Raw genomic sequence first — 18908 nt, 5'->3', positions numbered from 1 at the left:
TTCGGCACAACAGCATAGCATTCTATTTAAATGGCGATAAGAATATTCGATTTGTGAGAGACGACTTAATTCGTCACAATAGAGATATTAGAGATATATCAAGTCCATATTCTAGGCCGAAGCTCATATACGAGTTTTTAGCTCAAATTGATTTCTTTTCTTTTGCCTCTTGCATGGTTCTATATGAAGAAGAAATAAAGGCATGTAAAGCTATCAAGCAGCAAATAATAAATAAGGGAAATCAAGCACACTATATGACAGAGAGGTACTCCTAATTTTTTTGACGAAAAGATTTGTAGTTGTTACTCTCAGTCTCATTTTTTAAAGGAAGGTGATCATCTTTCAAGTGTAAATTTGGACTCAATTAATCATGGTTCTATGGAGAACTTCTTGTGGTCTAGAAACAAAGTTGAAGCAAGGAAATTAATTTTTAGTAAATGATTCTTCCAATGAGTCGATACACAACACCAGGGGCCCAGTGTATTCAAGTCCCCAAAAGAATTTTTGCTTCAGTTCTGTACTCTCAAAAGTTTTTCTAAAATATTATTTGTTGATAAATCCACCAAGAATCAATATTGCTTACAACAATTTTTTATCAAACTACCAAACCCATGGGATGAGATGCACAGAAAAGGTTATCTGGAATTTCTAATTTGCCAAGGCATGATATTTTTTATTAACCAAAACTCTTATTTTGATTATTGAGATAGTCAAAATTCAATATTTTGTTGATTTTTTTAGTAAACAAACAAACCAAACATTTTTTTTCCTATTTTAATTATTATCAATTAAAGATGGTTTTTTTTTAATATAATAAAAAAGTAGAAAAAATATTTAATCATATACTAATGTTGATTATTTTGGCTAGGAGTAAATATTTAAAAAGTGAGTGGATAAATTTGTATTTATCAGTAATTTATACGTAAGGAGCGATGCTTTTAAAACCGTCTCACTAATTTTTGAACATTTTTTTAAGGTGTTTACCAAATATGCCGTGACTCTTGTCTATGTAATCTGGGGACTATTTTGTGTTAACATAAGAAATTCTTAAAAAATGTGGACGTACACTAAGAAGAAAAGCATCACTTACTAAAGATGGTTTTCTTTTAATTCACATAAAAAAATTATTATTTTTAAATTATCTAAAATAATTTATTATTTTAAATTATTTCTTTTAATATAATATTAAAGATGGTTTTCTTTTAATTTACATAAAAAAATTATCAAAAAAAAAATATACTAACAAATTAATCATAAATCAATGTTGCAAGTTCATTTTCAAATAAGGGTAAATTTGTCTATTTTAATCATTTCCTCTCCTCTCCATCCTAATTTTTAAAACATCCAAACAAGGGGAAGGGCTAATTACTCCCTTCCCCCTTACTAATTTTAAAAACATCCAAATAAGGTGGAGGGGAATCATTCCCCTCTACTCTCTTCCCCACTACTCTCCTCCCCTCTACTCCCCTCTACTCTCCTCCCTCTTAAAACTTCCAAACAGGCCATAAGTCTTGGAGTTGAGAAGAGGTAAGTACCACCCTTCTTTCCTTACAGAGAAGGTCCTGCTTTGGGCCCTTTGGAAGAGTAAAGAACAAATGTATCCTTGAGAGCGGAATATATGTTGGTAGAGGGTTTTGTTTGCGCTGTAAGCCCATTGTACAGGCATAACTTATGTAGAGACTAATCATTAATTGTAGGGTATCCACCTTGGTACCTCTCTTTTCTTGGGGTATAGGGGCAAATATATTCCGGACCAATTGACTTAGGCTGCACTTAGCATTTAAAAAATAAATAAATAAATTTGAAGAAGAAGAAGAAAGACTTAGGCAGCTTCATAGAACTGCACCTACCACCCACTCATGGCAGTAGAAGGATAATGGTTCTGTGCCATACTATGTAGAATAATAAGTCCAGCGACCAGAATCGAGAGAGGGTAAAAGGTTGAGATGATATGGGATTTTACTAGGTTTGTTCAAATAATTTTAATGTTGGGCAAGGATTTCTCAGCCCAATTGATTACTGCATATTTGTTGTTTCAAAATGATGTTTAAATGAATTAAGTTTGAAGTTTATCTAATACATAGAATAGGAGTTATTAATGAATGAATTTCTAGCAAATTTTCTAAAGTCACTAGCATAGAGGCAGAAGTTCCCTAAGCTATAGTATAGAGGTTTTGCTCCTTGAAAACCCCATAACCCTTCTCCACGATTTGGGTCCACATTCTTCCTCACCTTTCCCAATCTTTCTCCACCACCAAAAAATTCGATCCATATTACACCAACATTGCCACTCCCCACCCATCACTCCTTTCTTTCATTCTCACACAAAACTAAAAATCCATAGTAGAATGGATGAACAATTGAAGGAAATTGAAAATCTAGTAAACCGAAAGCCTCTTATAAAGACAAGGCTCTGAAGCTACTTGTGACACAAAGACAAGGCTCTGATGCTACCTGTAGTGTCACAACCCAAATCCATATCTCTATGAACTTCGCATTTGACCTAAAAATAACATACAAATACCTATACGTACAAAATTATTCCAACACATAAAAATATCAAGCAAAGTTAAACCTTGTTAGGAATCTAGGTCAAAATATATCCACAATAAAATCTCTAAAATAAAAGCACTCTTTTTTTTTCTTTTTCTTTTTTTTATTTTATGGGAAAATACAAGCACTCTTATAAAATCCATAGAAAATAACATAATAGAAATCTCTAATAACAAAAGGTCTGCAAATGCAATGAAAAATTCCAAGAATTACATAAATAGTTAACAATCCAACCTCCGCAACTCCATGAATGTACTGTTACATCAATTCTTCTCTCAGAGCTTTCAATCTCAAGCTGAAATATAAAAATAGGAAGGGGTGAGCTCGACTACTCAGTAACAAAATATATAAAGACCCAACATGACAGACCAAGCTAACACTAGAGTTCCCCCCCCTTCCCCCCCCCCCTTCCCCCCCTTTTTTTTCATGATAGATATCTGAACACATTGAGTAAGATAAGTTAATGCTAACAGAATAATTATGTTTCACATATCAAGGTCAGATTGAAAAACTGAAGTGATATATATACATACCCAACATGACAGACCAAGCTAACAGTAAAGGTTTTTTTTTTTTTTTTTTTTTTTTTTTTCTTTTTTTTTTTTTTAATATCACAATAGATATTTGAGCACATTTGAGTAAGATAAGTTAATGCTAACAAAATAGATATAGGGTTGGGTTCAAGTTGCACCGAGTGTAACTCTAAGCTATTTTGCACCACCTAATAACTATTTATTGGATTAATAATTCATAAATCTCACATAACTTAGAGTTACACTACGTATAACTTGAACTCAACCCATATATAGATATAGATATAGACAATCAAAGTCAAACATTTGCCACACAAATCACACATACATGAATAATTCCAGCATGTTTAATCCCTCTTGACAGGGCCATATGGTACTGGTATAGAACAAATACGTTTATATTATATCCTATGGGTAATTTCAGATGACACCAGTAACTAACAGATTGACATATATTATTACCCTATAGACATGGCTGGACTCCACAATCAACCAAGTTTTAATCCAAATACAGAAAACCACAAATCATTTTGCTAGAGCAAATAATCAAAACAAATTCTAAAGTTTTCTAAGTTCTTACATTTTCACATAATATTGGAATGAAAAACAAATTATATGGGTATTTCAAACATCATAAATAAGTCCAAAAAATATATTACTTATGCCATAGAGGAAATTTTTTAGCAATGAAGTATAAACAACAAATTGCTTCTCCAAAAAAAAAAAAAAAGTATAGACAACAAACTGTTTGGCCTTGAACAAATATCATATCCAAACAGTATTTCACAATAACGATTTCTGTTTAAATGCATTTGAACATAAATTGACAAACTCATAAGCTCAAAAATACTAAATTGATGCTTTTCAAATAAAATTGAGAAGTATAACATTTTCCACAAAGATACAGACTATATATCAGAGCGCCCTTCAAAGACACAGACTGATGGCAACCACTAGGAAGACCTTACTTCCTTGTCTCAAGAACTTGAATAAAAGCTTATATGCTCCTATTTATCAATTAACATATATTGAACTCAAAATCTAACATAATAACCCAATCTTTAATTATTTTTTTCGCCAAGTCCAAATGTATTGTTCTAAAAGTGCATCTTTTTTCTAAGCCTCATATGCACTATACTGAAAAGGGAATTCTCACCAACTGTGAAAGAGTCCAAAGGTCATGTATTCTAAAGTGATTGTCACAGCATATCAGCCCTCTTCTACCCCAAATTTATAATTCCTAAAGAATTATAATAATCCCAAAATTTTCCAGATCTAATCTTCTATATGTTGACTAACTATAGCCCAAATTCGGTGTCAATGTTCGACTCCAAAACCAATATAAAGAGTCCAAGTCAGTGCTGTTAGACTGTATTCTGCAATGAGCCAGTCCTAACTAGGCAAACCTCTGAGACCCTAAATGACAACGAAAACTTATGAGATTTCACTGAAATTAAGCTCCATCGGTTTGCTTTCTACACAAAAAAAATTTTCTTAAATTCAGTAAAAATTTCGATTGATACCAGATTTAACCCTAATGTACACGGCTAATATCATAAAATATAGTGAATTTGGAGGCTAGGTTATGAAAAATATTTCTTCCTAGATTCAAATTGTCAACTTCAGCTGTGTAAATACATGGATTTAAGAGTTACTCTATGCCAATTTTACCACAATTAAATCCAATTATAATCCTCCCCAACTTCTTTTTCTCCCCTCCTAAACATCATAGGTATAATGCGAATAGAGTTATTCGCACCACATAATGATGTCATCAAAAGAGAATATAATCACTGGGCAGCTCATTAAGGTTCTCTAGCAAATCCTAATGTATAAAACTAATATTCTATACCAACAGATCAAATCGAAATAAAATTCGTATTCAAGCTAGCTTTATGAATACATATGACAATTCAACGCCACCATGTATAGTACTGTATACTGCCCAACCTAAAGCTGTTTATATGACGTTCAAAACATACAAAGTAATCTGTTTGTTTTCATCAAGCTTATCTCACAAGTTCGACATGGCTTCATGAAAAGACTAACATGTTATCGATGCCCAGTATTTTACCGATCTAAATCCTAAGCCACTATCACCAAATTTTTTAATCATATTTCCAATAGATTTTGAGGTTATAACCCATTATTGGCTCTGAAAGGTTATTCAGATAAAGTGAATATTTGACTGAGAATCAAGCTTGGTCATCAGTTGGCTGTGTCTAGCCCCATTGTCTCTCTCTTTCTATTCAATTTCTACACCCTAGCTTTTGAAATTAGTTCCTTTTCTTTTCTTTTTTTCCTGGGATGGGCCTTCCAGCAATTCAAATCATTAAAACTCGCTGACAATCTTCTAATCATTGCTAAGGCAGAAAGAAACCATGCTATAGCTACAAGTAATCCATTGAGAAATTTCAATTATCATTGAGTCATTCTATTAATGCCAAACGAATGTGATTTTTAGAAAAAATGTCAATTCCTCAAAAGCCACAGAGATTTTCTCCTATCTTAATTCCAGAAAGCACCTTTCCACTCAAAATACCTCGGCCTTCCCATATGTCACAACAACTCAAGAGCCGGACTCTCAACGAAGTTGTAGAAAAGATTTAGAGTCTAATCCAGGGATCGAAGGGACATGTGCTATCCCAAAGAGCAGGAGCCTCACGAATTTATGTTATGTCTTCTCTTAATTTTCAAAAAATTGGTTACCTCGAATGGGTTGCTTTCGGATTTTTGGTTGGGGTGGGAAGGAGAAAAAGGGCCTGTATACCTCAAATCTTGGGATTTCCTTGTGTAAATCTAAGGTAGTGGGAAGCTAGGTTTTGCCAAATGGAAGACACAAACAAAGTACTATTGGAAAAGGTGAGCTATAATAGGCTAATAGGGGAAGACAAACCATGGGTGAAAATGCTCAAATGTAAATGCTTGAGAGGCACATCCATCCGGACAACTAAAGTACCCTCTAAGAGCTCATGGCAGAGGAAAGCAATTCTGGGAGGTAAAGACCTCACCTATTACCAAAAGGAGCTTGGTTGAAAATTGATGATGGGATTAGCTTTAAGGTGTGAGAATACCCATGGATGCCAGCCCATCCTAATCTCAAACTACAACCAAAGTAACCCCCAATACTGTCCAGATAAACTGGGTCTTGTACTTCATCACTACAAGTCGAGTCCAATGAAATAAAGAACTTATTTGGGCTGATTTTAGAAGTTCTTTTTGTTGTTTATTAGTAATCCTAATCATTCTAGGAATAGGTTATTTAATTTTTTTTGTCCTTCTAGGAAAGGATTTAACAACTTATATAAAGGCTTTATTGAAGTAAATAATATTCATAGAAATATAGATCTTAATCAAGTTCCAGCAGCTTAGTTCAAACTTAGAGGTGTGATTGCCTTTTCCTACTCCTACCTAAAAGTGATTGTTAAGAAAAGCCTAGGTGTAATTGCCTAGCATTTACCTTTCTTTATTTTAGTTATATTCATTGTTTTAACACCAACTAGCTATCAACATATTCAAGATTATATCTTTTCTTGCCCAAAACCTTAAACATCAATCCTTATTCATAAATCCTTCAAGATCTAACTTAGTGCTGAATTGCTAAAGATCCTGCATCACTTGGTTAGACATGTGGCACACAAATCACACAAACAATCCAGTGATGGACAATTCCAACATGTTTAATCCCTCTTGGCAAGGCCAGATGGTATTGGTAATGAACAGATACGTATATATTATACCCTATGGGTAAGGTCAGATGACAACAATGACTAATAGATTGCCATATGTTATTACCCTATGCGCAAGACTAGATTACACAGTCAACCAAGTTTCAAAATTCAAATATGAATAACTGTTTCTTACATAAACCCTAAATCATATTGCTAGAATACATAATCAAAACAGGTGAAGATTCCGAAAATATTCGCATAGCATTGTAGTTCAAGTTAAAATATTGGAAATAAGAACAATTATAGGGGAATTTCTAACATAATAATCTGTCCAAAAACTATATTACTTATGTCATTGAGGAAATTTTTTAGCAAATGAAATACAGAAAACAAAGTGTTTGGCCCCGAAAGTACAACCAGATATCATTTTAGAACAGTAATGCAAAATAATGATTTCTATTGAAGTACATTTGCTTAAAGTAAATTGACAAACTCATTAGCTCAAAATACTAAATTGTAGTTTTTTCAAAGGAAAGTTGAGAAGTAGAAGACTTACAGCAACAACAAAAAATTTCAGAGCATTTAATATATGTTACTTACCTCGAAAGCTTAAGATACAGCATTAACTAATCGTAACCACTAGAATGACCTTACTTCCTTGTCTAAGGAGCTTGAAGAAATACTTATATGCTCCTATTTATCAATTAACATATATTGAACTCAAATCTAACATAATAACTTAAAACACTAATTATTTGTTCCAATCCACTGCCCCAAGTTCAAACACATTGTTCTACAAGTTTATTTACTTTTCTAAACCTCATATGCACTATACTGACAAGGCAATTCTCACCAACTGAGAAAGTGTCCAAAGGTCATGTATTCTAATTGATTATAACAGCATATCAGCCCATTTCCACCCCAAATTTTACATACCAAAAGATTTCTAAAAATCCAAAATTTTCCAGATTTAAGCTTCAATATATTGACCAACTACACCACAAATTCAATGTCAATATTTGACTCCTAAGTCAAGTTACAGAGAATCCAAGTCAGTGTTGTCACACTGTATTCTGCTGCAAGTCAGTCCTAGTTAGGAAAACCTAGTGAGATTTCACTGAAATTAAGTTCTTTGGTTAACTTTCTACACTACAAATTTCGTTCTTTCATTCAGTACAAATGCTGAGTTATGCAAGCTCTAATTCTTAAAGAAACATGATCCTGAAAGATACATAGACTAAGCAGCAGAATTTTTATTTCTGATTTTTCAACATACCTCTCTTGACTTAAACCAGTGATCTCATAAGAACTTTGAAGTTGTTCTACGTTGTCCTAGCCTCCACATAGACCAGAAACTCAAACTTGTCCCTTGTTCCAGCTTGAGTGATAGATGACAAATCAGTTTACCAACGGTGTTTTACGCTACTAGAGTGAAACAAACCAGACCATCAGCCTAAGAGACTTGCCAACACTAACGCACTGAGATATGCTGATTTTGTAATTGTGATCTGGGATACCTCTCATGGGGTTTCTATAGCCTCCATCTTATTAATAGTGAGCAAAGAGGCTTAGAGTAACAGCCCAAGGCATTACTCCTTTGAGTAACGCGTTACCTAGGACTTACTCCAGGGAGTTTACACAGAGAGACATGCCTACTTTGGGCAGCCCTTTATATCCCTTTTAGTTTCTAACAAATCCAAATGTACACAATTATTATCTTAAAAAGTTGTACCAAGTGCACAAAACTTCCACTTTTATAGGGTCTAGGAGAGGTCATGCTAGGCAATCATACCCACATATTTTTTGGAGAGTCTAATTCCAAAATTTGAACCCGTGACCTGTGATGTTTGGTGGAAGGCCCTTGCCATCGCACCAAGGCCCAAATTTTAAAATGCCGTACCCAATGTACAAAGCTCCCACTTGTATGGGGTCTGGGAGAGGTCATTGTACGCAGCCTTACCTGGTTACTATTCTAATCCATAATAAATTTGGAAGTTAGGTTCTAAAAAGGAATTCTTCCTGTAATCAAAATGTCAACTTCTGCTGTTCAATACATGCATTTGAGAATTACTGTCTGCCAATTTTACCACATTTGAATCCCATTATGATCCTCCCCAAAATTATTGGCTCCCAAGATAGGGAGCACAGAGATATAGACAAGTTGAATACCCAATTGAGAATCAAGCCTGGTCATTGGTTGGCTGCCTCTAGCTCTCATTATCTCTCTCTTTCTAGTCAATTGAAATCATAAAACCCTAGTTCCCTATTCCCTAGCTTTTAATGTTAGTCCTCCACCCCCGCCCCCCCCTCTTCCCCCTAGGATGGGCCTTGCAATAGTGTAAATCATTAAAATTTCCCGAAAATCTTCTAATCTTTGCTAAGGCTGAAAGAAACCAAGCTATAGCTATCACATACTGCATAGAGAAATTTCAATTATGGTTGAGTCACTCTGTTAATGTGAAGAAATCGAATGTGATTTTTATCAAAAACGTAAATTCCTCAAAAGCCATAGAGATTTGCTCCTATCTTTAACGCCAAAAAAGAACCTTTCCACTAAAAATACCTTGGCCTTCCCTTATGTCACAACAAGTCAAGCAGCCACACTCTCAATGAAGTTGAGGAAAAGATAAGTGTCAAATCTAGAGATCGAAGAACAAGTGCTATCCCAAATATCAAGGGATTGTTTAACAAGGCCAATGGTAGTAACCTCACCAATTTATATTATGCCTTCTCTCAAGTTTTCAAGAATCTGTTTGCTCTAAAATGAATGGGTTGGTTTGATATTTTTGGTGGGGCAAGCCTTTATACCTCAAACCTTGGGATTTCCTTGTGTAAATCTAAAGAAGTGTGAGACTTGGGGTTTTGCCGTATGGAAGATAAATGGGGAAGAAAAACCATGGGTGAAAATGCTCTAATGTAAATACTTGAGAGGCAAATCCTTCAGAGCAACTAAAGTAGCCTCCAAGAGCTCATGGCAGTGGAAATCAATTCCAAGAGGTAAAGACCTACACCTTGGCTGTAAGGCATGGGAAAACCCATCAATACAATCCTTCCCAATCTCTATCTACAAGCAAAGCATTCCCAATTCCCCAATCCTGTCCGGATCAACAGGGTCTCAGACTTAATCACCACAATTCCAATCTAGTGGAATAAAGAACTTATTAGGGCTGATTTTAAGAAGATTAAACACCAAATATCCTCATAATCCACTTGTCAAAAGATCAGCAACCAGATTAGGTAATTTGGACCCTACACACATCTGCAGAGTCTCACTGCTAAATTGGCTTACTGATTCAACTAACAACACCATCCTAGATATACCATACTCTTATCCAATTTTGAATAGAAGAAATTATGGAGCAGTTAGATTCATGGACATTTGAAAAGGCTGATCTAGAAGATTGAATGGAATGTACTCCCTAGTTGAGCTACGTAAACTCAAGATTCAAGATAGATGACAAATCATGCTTGTTCTGTAATAATGAAGCAGTTCTCATGAACATTTTAAAACTTTAATCCAGAAGATTGCATGCAATGTGCTTCCAATCTTCAATATATTTTGGCAGTACTTGCCTTGTACAGTATCCATAATACAAGAAATATTGGACCGTAACCTTCTCGACTAGTGACTATCGGTAGTGCCTCTAGCATTATGCAACCACCATTATATATCTATCACTAATAGAATGTAATCATTGTCCTCAAATCAAGGACTGCTGACACTTTCACGCTAACACTAAAGACATGGGCTTGGATGACAGCTAGAGTTAAAGAGAGTTGTGTGTAGAGGAGATTGTGATATGAAAGACATTTCACCATTATCCCTCACTCTATTACAAGAGTGTCATTTTTTGTTAGTGTGGCTGGATCTTGATCGTTGCTTTTAATATGACAAATATAATTGTAGGCTACAGCATCACAAAAATATTTGACAAATTTCATCCAGCCATCTGGTTTGAGTGTCGGCTAATTCCACTATATATATATATTAAACAATTAAAAAAAAAAAGTGCAATCATGGCAGTATGGTATAGAAAAAATAACAATAATATTTTTGTTCATTGAAAGCTTACCACAAAGATGCTTCAGCCACAATGTTTCTCATTCTTCTATTATTCTAATACAGTCTTCTGGAACACGCGCTTCCTCAAGCTGGCTTACCATTTTCTTTGTCATGCACACCGTGGCTAGGTTTTGACAATTTCTTATGATCAGCTTCTGAAGTTTAGGCAGTGCTTGTTCTAGAATCACTACCTCGTTTAACCGGTTGCATTTTTCAATTTCTAGTATCCTCAATTCTAGAAATGAATGAGCATTAAATACCAGAAACACACCAGTGTAAGCAGCATACAGTTGTAGCTCCTTTAGAGAAGGCAAAGCATGAAGGGCCTCAAGTGGGCTGTTTTGCAGTTTTGACCATTTGAGCTCAATTTTATACAAATTATCAAGTTTACCAACCCATGCTGGAATTTCCTTCAACCTCCCTCCAAGAGATAGTTTTTGAAGCAGTTGAGGAGACTTTTTCATATCTTTCAAATCAAGATACACCTCTTTGCTAGCTGAGCTCACAGATAAAGAATAAAGATGCTTCATCTTCTCAATGGATGCACACAAATATTTTCCTTCTATTTCCTTGAGTTCTGTGATCCCTAGTTTCCTCAGGTCAATGAAGTTCCCCAACTCTTTAACAATGCTTATTTCCTTATAGTTTGCCTTGATAAGCGACAGCTTCTGCAACGAAGTGGAACACTTACTTCCTAGATACACTTGTGCTCCTACATCAGCATTTGGGCAACCAACAAACAAATAGAGCAACTTAGGAAGTTCAAGGGTCATCTTGGGCAACTTGGTGATAAGAGTATTTCCAAGGTCCAAAACCATTAAGTTCAGAAGCTTCTTAATAGATTTTGGAACTGAATATATCCTTGTACTCCTCAAACTTAAGTACCTTAGCAGTGTGAGGTTGACAACTTCTGGAAAATGTTGCAAGGCTGCATTTTCCAGGTCTAGACATGTCATTAACTTGAAGTTTTTGAGAAGTTCATTGGCCATTGATTCTGAAATATTGTCTCCCCCAAACATAGAAAAGGTACGAACATAAGAGAGGTCTGTCCTTTGTAGCATGGAGGGGCAGCAATTGTGAAGAGATAAGTGACGGGGTTTCTCACCTTCCAAACTGGCACTTCGACTTCTAAGAACATTAATGAAGTTCTTCTCAGACACGGAAAGGATGAACCCTCTTGCAAGATTAGAAACTCGACAACTCCTTATTCGTCCGTCAGAATTGCGACTGGTCACACAAACCATGCTCATTTGAACTAGCTCATCTAAGTACTCATATGCCACCTGCTCCAGAGTTGTACATTCTCTTTTCTCAATGAACCCACAACCTATCCATTGGCAGATTAGTCTTCCACGTGTAACAGAGTGACCCTCGGGAAAATTGCGAAAGTGCAAGAAACAAGACTTGAGGTTGGGCAGTAGATGGTAATAACTCTGCGAGAAAATTTTATAGCAGGAAAGAGAGACAGGATGTCCTGGTTCACATTCGAGGCTATCAAGTACATTCTTAAACCCCGTCCCAATACGTGGCTTATTTGACAAGAAATTGGCAACTGCAACAATTGCATGTGGCGATTTTTCACATCTTATCACAATTTTCTCACACCAATCAACCAAATGATCCGGGCATTTATCACCTTGAAAGACCTTCGTACAGAAGAGCTCCCACGCCTCTTCCCATGTTAATGGATTAAGGTTGAGATCATAGATATAATCATGAGAGCTTGTACAAATAGAAGCTAAATTGCGATTACGAGTGGAGATGATTATTTTACTACCCTGTTTTATATTACAAGGAAGTAACTCTTTAATGCTGCGCCATTGATATTCAGACCAAATACCATCAAAGACAAGGATGTATCTTTTTTGTTGTAAATGAAACTGCAAACTCTTTTTGTTTGGTCTTCCTGGGTCAGAAGGTAATTCCAGTTCCTGACAAAGTTTCTCTAAGAAGTCCTTACTAGAGGGAAAGACAGAAAACCAAGCATTGCATTCAAAACTATTTTTGACCATTTCAAAGACTTCGTGGATAACAGTGGATTTACCTGAACCCGGGTCTCCGATTACTGAAATTACATCCCTTGGCTGATCTCCCCTTAAAACACGATCAAGAAGTGCCCCTACACGCCTCTGAATGCCCACAAGAACATGATGGTCATTCCTGGAAAATGAATTATAAGTCTCTGATACCTCTCCAGCTGTAGTAGAACTTAAAGCAACTGGAGAGGGACAAATGCGAAGTGTATCAAAGCGTTCGATGTCGTCGACTTTTTGCTTGATATCTGCCATGCGGGAGGACAATCGCCTCAGTGCAGGAAGGTCCTTAACAGAGTGAGCAACCTCGTGAAGAAATTTCGTGATCAGATGATGATGGAAGTGTTCAGGAACTGCATACATGAACTCTTCAATTGCATCTTGAGTCTCATTTGCTAAATCTTGCACTTGTTGAACTCGATCCTTCAAACCTGCTGTATGTTCTCTTCCTTCCGTGTCCTTCAGGTAAGCTTTCATAGTATTCAACCATTTTCCTACTACTTCAATGTTACGACGGTCGCCGACGGAAGAAGATATTTTGTCGAGAAATGGTAGCACCGTGGCAAGTACAGTTATTGCTCCTGAGACTGCAATTTCTGCCATTGTTCATCTTCTCTTTCTTCGATTCCAAGCAATCAGCTTTGTGACAGAGTTGACGAGGTTGAAGATTGAAGATTGAAGATTGAAGAAGACAAAAAGAAGATCGAACAGAAGCTGACGAGGTTGAGAAGAGATGAGGTTCTGTGGATTGAGACAATTAAGATTCAGACAAAAAGAGTAAAGTGCATGAAAACGCCAATGGAGACTTTATGATTTTGTAAGAAGAAGAATATCCAAATATCCAACTCCCAAAAACAAGTGGTCGAGAACCATCCCATATTTCACACGTGTATCACTATTCTTACAAGGATTTTGCTGATGTGCCTCCTGGGACACATAATAATTAATTATTTTTAAAAAAAAATTTGAAAAATTAAAAATGTATTGATCATTTTTTCAATTTTTAAAAAAATATTTTTAAAAAAAAATAATTTAAGAATACACATTAACCAGATCTTACTTTAAAAAAAATGACAAATTTCCCTTTCCAATGTTTTTTTTTTAACTGGAATTCACACGTGTACCATCCGCTTTTTTTCCCCTTTCCTACTATAGACATTTTATTTTTTAATATATATGATGGCATTCTTACTATAGTCATCAATCAAAGTCTATCAAAGACAGTTTCTCAAAAAAAAAAAAAATGTCAATCAAAGACAAGGTATTGATTTATTGAGTAAATTGTTTCCAGCTAGGTTACATTCTACTCTTTTACGTTAATATTTATATTTATATTTATAATTGACGCAAACATGTTTATATTAAAAAAATGTTTAACTATAAATATGTTTAAACTTATCTTACTCCAACAAACCTATTATGTATATGGTAATTAAAGAAACTATCTATATATAATTTTAGTCACATAAATTTTTTAATGAGTAATGTGACTTGTTTAAACAATAAGCATAGAATTTTTATAATTTGACACTTATTTTTTTAGAAAGTTTATAATTTGACACTTAATAAATTGAAAAATATAACTCTAAACATATTTAGAACCAAACTTTATTCTTTATAGCAATTGGTTTCTCAAAAAAAAAAAAAAAAAAAAAAAAAACTTTATCCTTTAAAAAATGTCCATATTTTAACATATGAAAGTTGGTGTGAAATAAAAGATGTGAAAAAACCAATGTAAGAGTATAAAAGCAAGGTTTTCAGACCCGGACCGTTCATTGAACCGTAAAAAGAAGAGATTCAAGGTTTTTAAGGTCGAACTGAGGTTGAACCGAGGTCGAACCGTGATGACGTCATAATTAATTTAATAATTATTTAAAATATAAATTAATTAATTAAACTTAAAAGAGGAGTATTCTTAATATATATATATATATATATTTTTTTTTTTTTTTTGGTTAACTGTGGACTTAGTGCTAGTTTGGATAGCACTTTTATTGCGTCTGCGTTTCCTCCTTCCTTTTTTTTTTTTTTTTTTTGCCTTTTTAGCCGCAATGGTTGACCCATTCTCTGGTGAACAATGTATTTATATACTGTTCACAGTCCCACAAACTCCACTTTTTATCAATTTTTTCACTAAAAATGGGTCTCACAATACTATTCACACATTTAAAAATTATTTTACTACAGTGTTTTCAGTTTTTAATTTTCAGTTTCAGCAAAATAAGTTCTATCCAAACACACCGTTATTATCAAAAAAAGTGAATTGATTTTCTATTTTTATATTTTTTTAGATAAACGTGGCACACTAATTTTTATAAAACCTAAAAAAAAAAAAGTTGAATGACTAAGAAATCAAAACGTGGCATTACCTCCACCTACCCCCACTTTCTTTTAACGCCCACCTACCTCCACTTTCTTTTATTCTTATCTGATTACTTCCTTCTTCTCTCCTTTTCAATTTTCAGCCTTTTCTTTTCTCTTCGTCAGTTCCTAAGCTTAACTCTGCTCTCTCTTCTGCAGATACGAAAGACGCATCAACGGCGACGCTAAGATGTAATCTACCAAGAAAATATTACCTTCTGTGTTGGGGGCATAAGTAGGATTTCTTTCTAGTAATTTATTAAGAATGTTTTTCTCTTTTTTCCCTTAATTTTATTTTTATATATGGGTCGGTTTTGAAAATCAGCTCCGACTGTGTCACCGCACCGGCATCGAAAGGTCATCAAGTTCTGTTCGTTGGCATCGGCTCGTTCAGTCGGCCCAAAGCTCGGTATGGTTTGGTCGATGAGGATCCGTTTTTCTGTGTGTGTGTGTGTTTTTTTTTTTTTTTTTTTTTAAGGTTCAGATTAAAGGGAAGAAGTAGAGAACCGTGAGAAGCGGTCTGATCACGGTTCTCAAAACCGTGAGGTCTGACCGCGGTTCACACGGGTCCCTATTTTTTTCCCCATTGAACGGTTTTTGAAGCTTAAAGAACCGCAAAAAGAAGCGGTTCGAGGTTTTTCCGATCGGACCGTACGGTCTGGTCCAGATTTGAAAACCATGTATAAAAGCCTTAATTTAGAGGAATTCCAGAATCACACCCTCCATGCTAGAAATTTGTCTTTGAGGAGGGAGGGTCAAATAATAAATGAGATGACTAAAATTTTTTCCTTTGTATATACTATATTCATATTATGTACAATAGTCTAAAATAGTACCATAAAGAAAATTCAGTACACAAATTTAGTACTTTATAACTTTTTGTGTATTACTTGAAGAACATTAATGGGAAGTTGAAGTTTTAACATTAGGACAAAAAAAATATAGATTTTTCTTACTTGTCATCATTTTTTTAAAAGAATGAATCACTTATAAACCTAGATATACAAATTAATTAAAACCTATACAAATTAATTAAAACCTACTAAGTACAATGATCAACATAAAGAATTACAAACAAGTTGAAGATTTATTAGAAATTAGACAAACAATTCTTAGATGCATAAAAAATTAACATAATAAAATAAACCCATCAAACATTACGTTATTTTCTTCATATGATGTATCATATATTTTATCAGTTTAAAAATAATTTATTACATTTATATGTTATATCGAATTATATTTTATCAATTTAATGACAAATAGAAAATATAAAAGAGTGATAAAGGGAAAATAAAAAATTGAAGAGTGCGCCATACACGCTACTTGGGAAGTAAAAGAGATGCTACTATTGTTACGATGTGATACCACTAAACTTTGTGTTTGAAGTGTGTGGTTTTTAACTTGTACACATCTGCTCACTCTGTCGGGGTTAGAGTAAATTGCAGAGCTTTCGACTTATGAGAATCATAAAGAAAGGAAGAAGGAGCCTATCTACCCAAAATCCCAGGTGCAGATCTATTGGTAGTGCAATCTACTGGGGTGGTCTTAAAATGAAGTTGAAGAATACATGTTGCTACTTGGTACCGAGATTCTTGCAAAACATAGCCTTCTTCCACCATTAACTCCAAAGTAAGCCAGAAAATTTTTTAACAGGAAGAAGCAAATTTTTATTTATTTTGATGTTTTAAAGGAGGAAGGAGCATAATTAAAAACTTTTTTTTTTTGTCTTCAAGTTTATTTTTTACTTTTTGAAGGAGGAGTTTATTTTTTGAGATGGTTGTTAAGATAATTATGTTTTCATTATAAGTTTTTGGATGTCCAATTAATTTAATTCATTGTTTTATACAATTTATTATCGTTAATAGAGTTGTAACCTTGTTTAAAAATTGTGAGGAGGGGCCAATTACTTTTTAAGGTTGGAATTACTTTTTAAGGTTGTTTGTAACTTTCAAAAGACTGATATTATTTCATCCCAAAAAAAAAAAAAAAGACTGCATATTGCAAATTCTCGTGTTGATTTTAGTTTGTAATATTTACCAAATAACAAAATTTAGCTACAAAATTAGTTGTAACATAAGATTATAACTTTACTTAATAAATTAAACATTAGTACATATTTTGAAAATCTAATCGTTGTATTACATATTCTTTATACTCTTAATACACATATCAAATTTTGTATCAATCAAATATTATTTACTATATGATCTATCAGCTTATATTTTATACATAATTTTAAACTACAAAAACTTGCAATTTAAACAATTTATTGATGACATAGCTATTAATCTTCAATCTTTTAGAAATTTTGCAAGCATGAAGTATATAAGAAAAAGATGTAATCTAATGGTAGATTTATCAAAATTCATCTCTAATAAAAAGATATTGAATAAGGTTGTAGAATAAGATTGCAACCAATTTTATACCTAAATTTTGTTCTTTGCAAAAAATAACAGAGAATGTTACTAAATCTAAATTTGGCAGATTTGGTACTAACTACACTCAATAGAATTTTTAATTTTAATATTGAGCTTTAATAGGATTTGGTCAAAAATTGATGTTGAAATAAGGGTACTTTTCTACAATTTCTTAAACATTTCAAATATATTTTTCTTTTTACCCTTCAACTATTCATGAAAAAGGATACCTAGGCTTGGAATTAAAACTATGGTTAGGGACAAAGGTTTGGTTTGAATTTAGTTTTACTATTAAATCTTTGTAAATTAATCATGACTAACAATAATTGTATTAATAAACCCAAGGAATTAAAAGTTTTTATTTAAAAAAAATTTCAAAATGCACCACGCATCACGTGGGATATCATCTAGTTAATCAATCATCAATATATATATATAAGCAAAGACCTCATGCAAGAAAGCATCATGAGGCCAAGTGGCACTTTAATTTTACATTTAGCCTTGATCACTAACTTCTTCCTACTATTCTCCAAAATGTTTAAAATTTCATTAGGAAAAAAAAACCCATTAACATGAAAAATTAGAGCAAATTACAACACAAGCTAATTCTATTAATAATAAAATAAGAAGTGAGTTCCAGTTAGCTCAACTGGTAAAGTCTCTGATGGTTGTATAAGAGATCTGGAATTCAATCTCCATCTACACTAAAAACTGATTGGTGTCTTGGTTTAATAATAAAGAGCACTCATTAAGAGCGGACATCATAGATTGAAACTCTCTCTCTCAATAATAAAATAAGAACAATTAATTTTTCCCACGTTTAGATGGGAGTTAACAATTGATTGTTCTCACGTTTTGCTCCTTTCAGAAGTACAATTTGGTGCCCGTTTGTTTGGGCGTTTTGAGCCCAAAAGTTGACTTTTTAAAAAAGCCAGCCCAAGTTTGGTGTTTGGTGAGTATAAAACGCAACTTTTAGCAAAAAGTTACGTTTTACATTTGTGAAGAAACGCGCATTTGAAAAATGGACATGTTTCGGTCCATAATTGTAAAAGCTGGTGTGGGCGTTTGATATATATATCCGTTGGGTGACTTCAATTACCAAAATTGCCCTTCAATAAAGGGCAAGGTGCCTTCTTCAAATCACGCACAGCCTTAGCAAATTCATCTCACTTGGAGCTCACTCACGCAATAAAATTAATCAAACCACAACAGTAAAAGAAAAAAAAAATTCTTGCTCTCATCAAACCACAGCCTTAGCAAATTCATCTCACTTG

At 33.9% G+C, this 18908-nt stretch overlaps 1 protein-coding gene across 1 annotated transcript; it reads right to left on the bottom strand.

Moving 5' to 3' along the window:
• Positions 1-2672: 2672 nt before the first annotated feature.
• On the bottom strand, positions 2673-13640 carry LOC115984158 (disease resistance protein RPM1-like). Its single transcript, XM_031107084.1, has 2 exons — positions 10831-13640; positions 2673-2848 (listed from the first exon to the last, which is right to left on the bottom strand). The coding sequence occupies exon 1, from the start codon at positions 13454-13456 to the stop codon at positions 10859-10861; it is 2598 nt and encodes an 865-aa protein (XP_030962944.1). The 5' UTR covers positions 13457-13640; the 3' UTR covers positions 2673-2848; positions 10831-10858.
• Between the last annotated feature and the right edge of the window lie 5268 nt (positions 13641-18908).

The sequence above is a fragment of the Quercus lobata genome, chromosome 4 (genome assembly GCF_001633185.2).
Source record: "Quercus lobata isolate SW786 chromosome 4, ValleyOak3.0 Primary Assembly, whole genome shotgun sequence".
Classification (NCBI taxonomy): Eukaryota; Viridiplantae; Streptophyta; class Magnoliopsida; order Fagales; family Fagaceae; genus Quercus; species Quercus lobata.
This window is presented reverse-complemented; position numbering and strand designations above follow the sequence as displayed.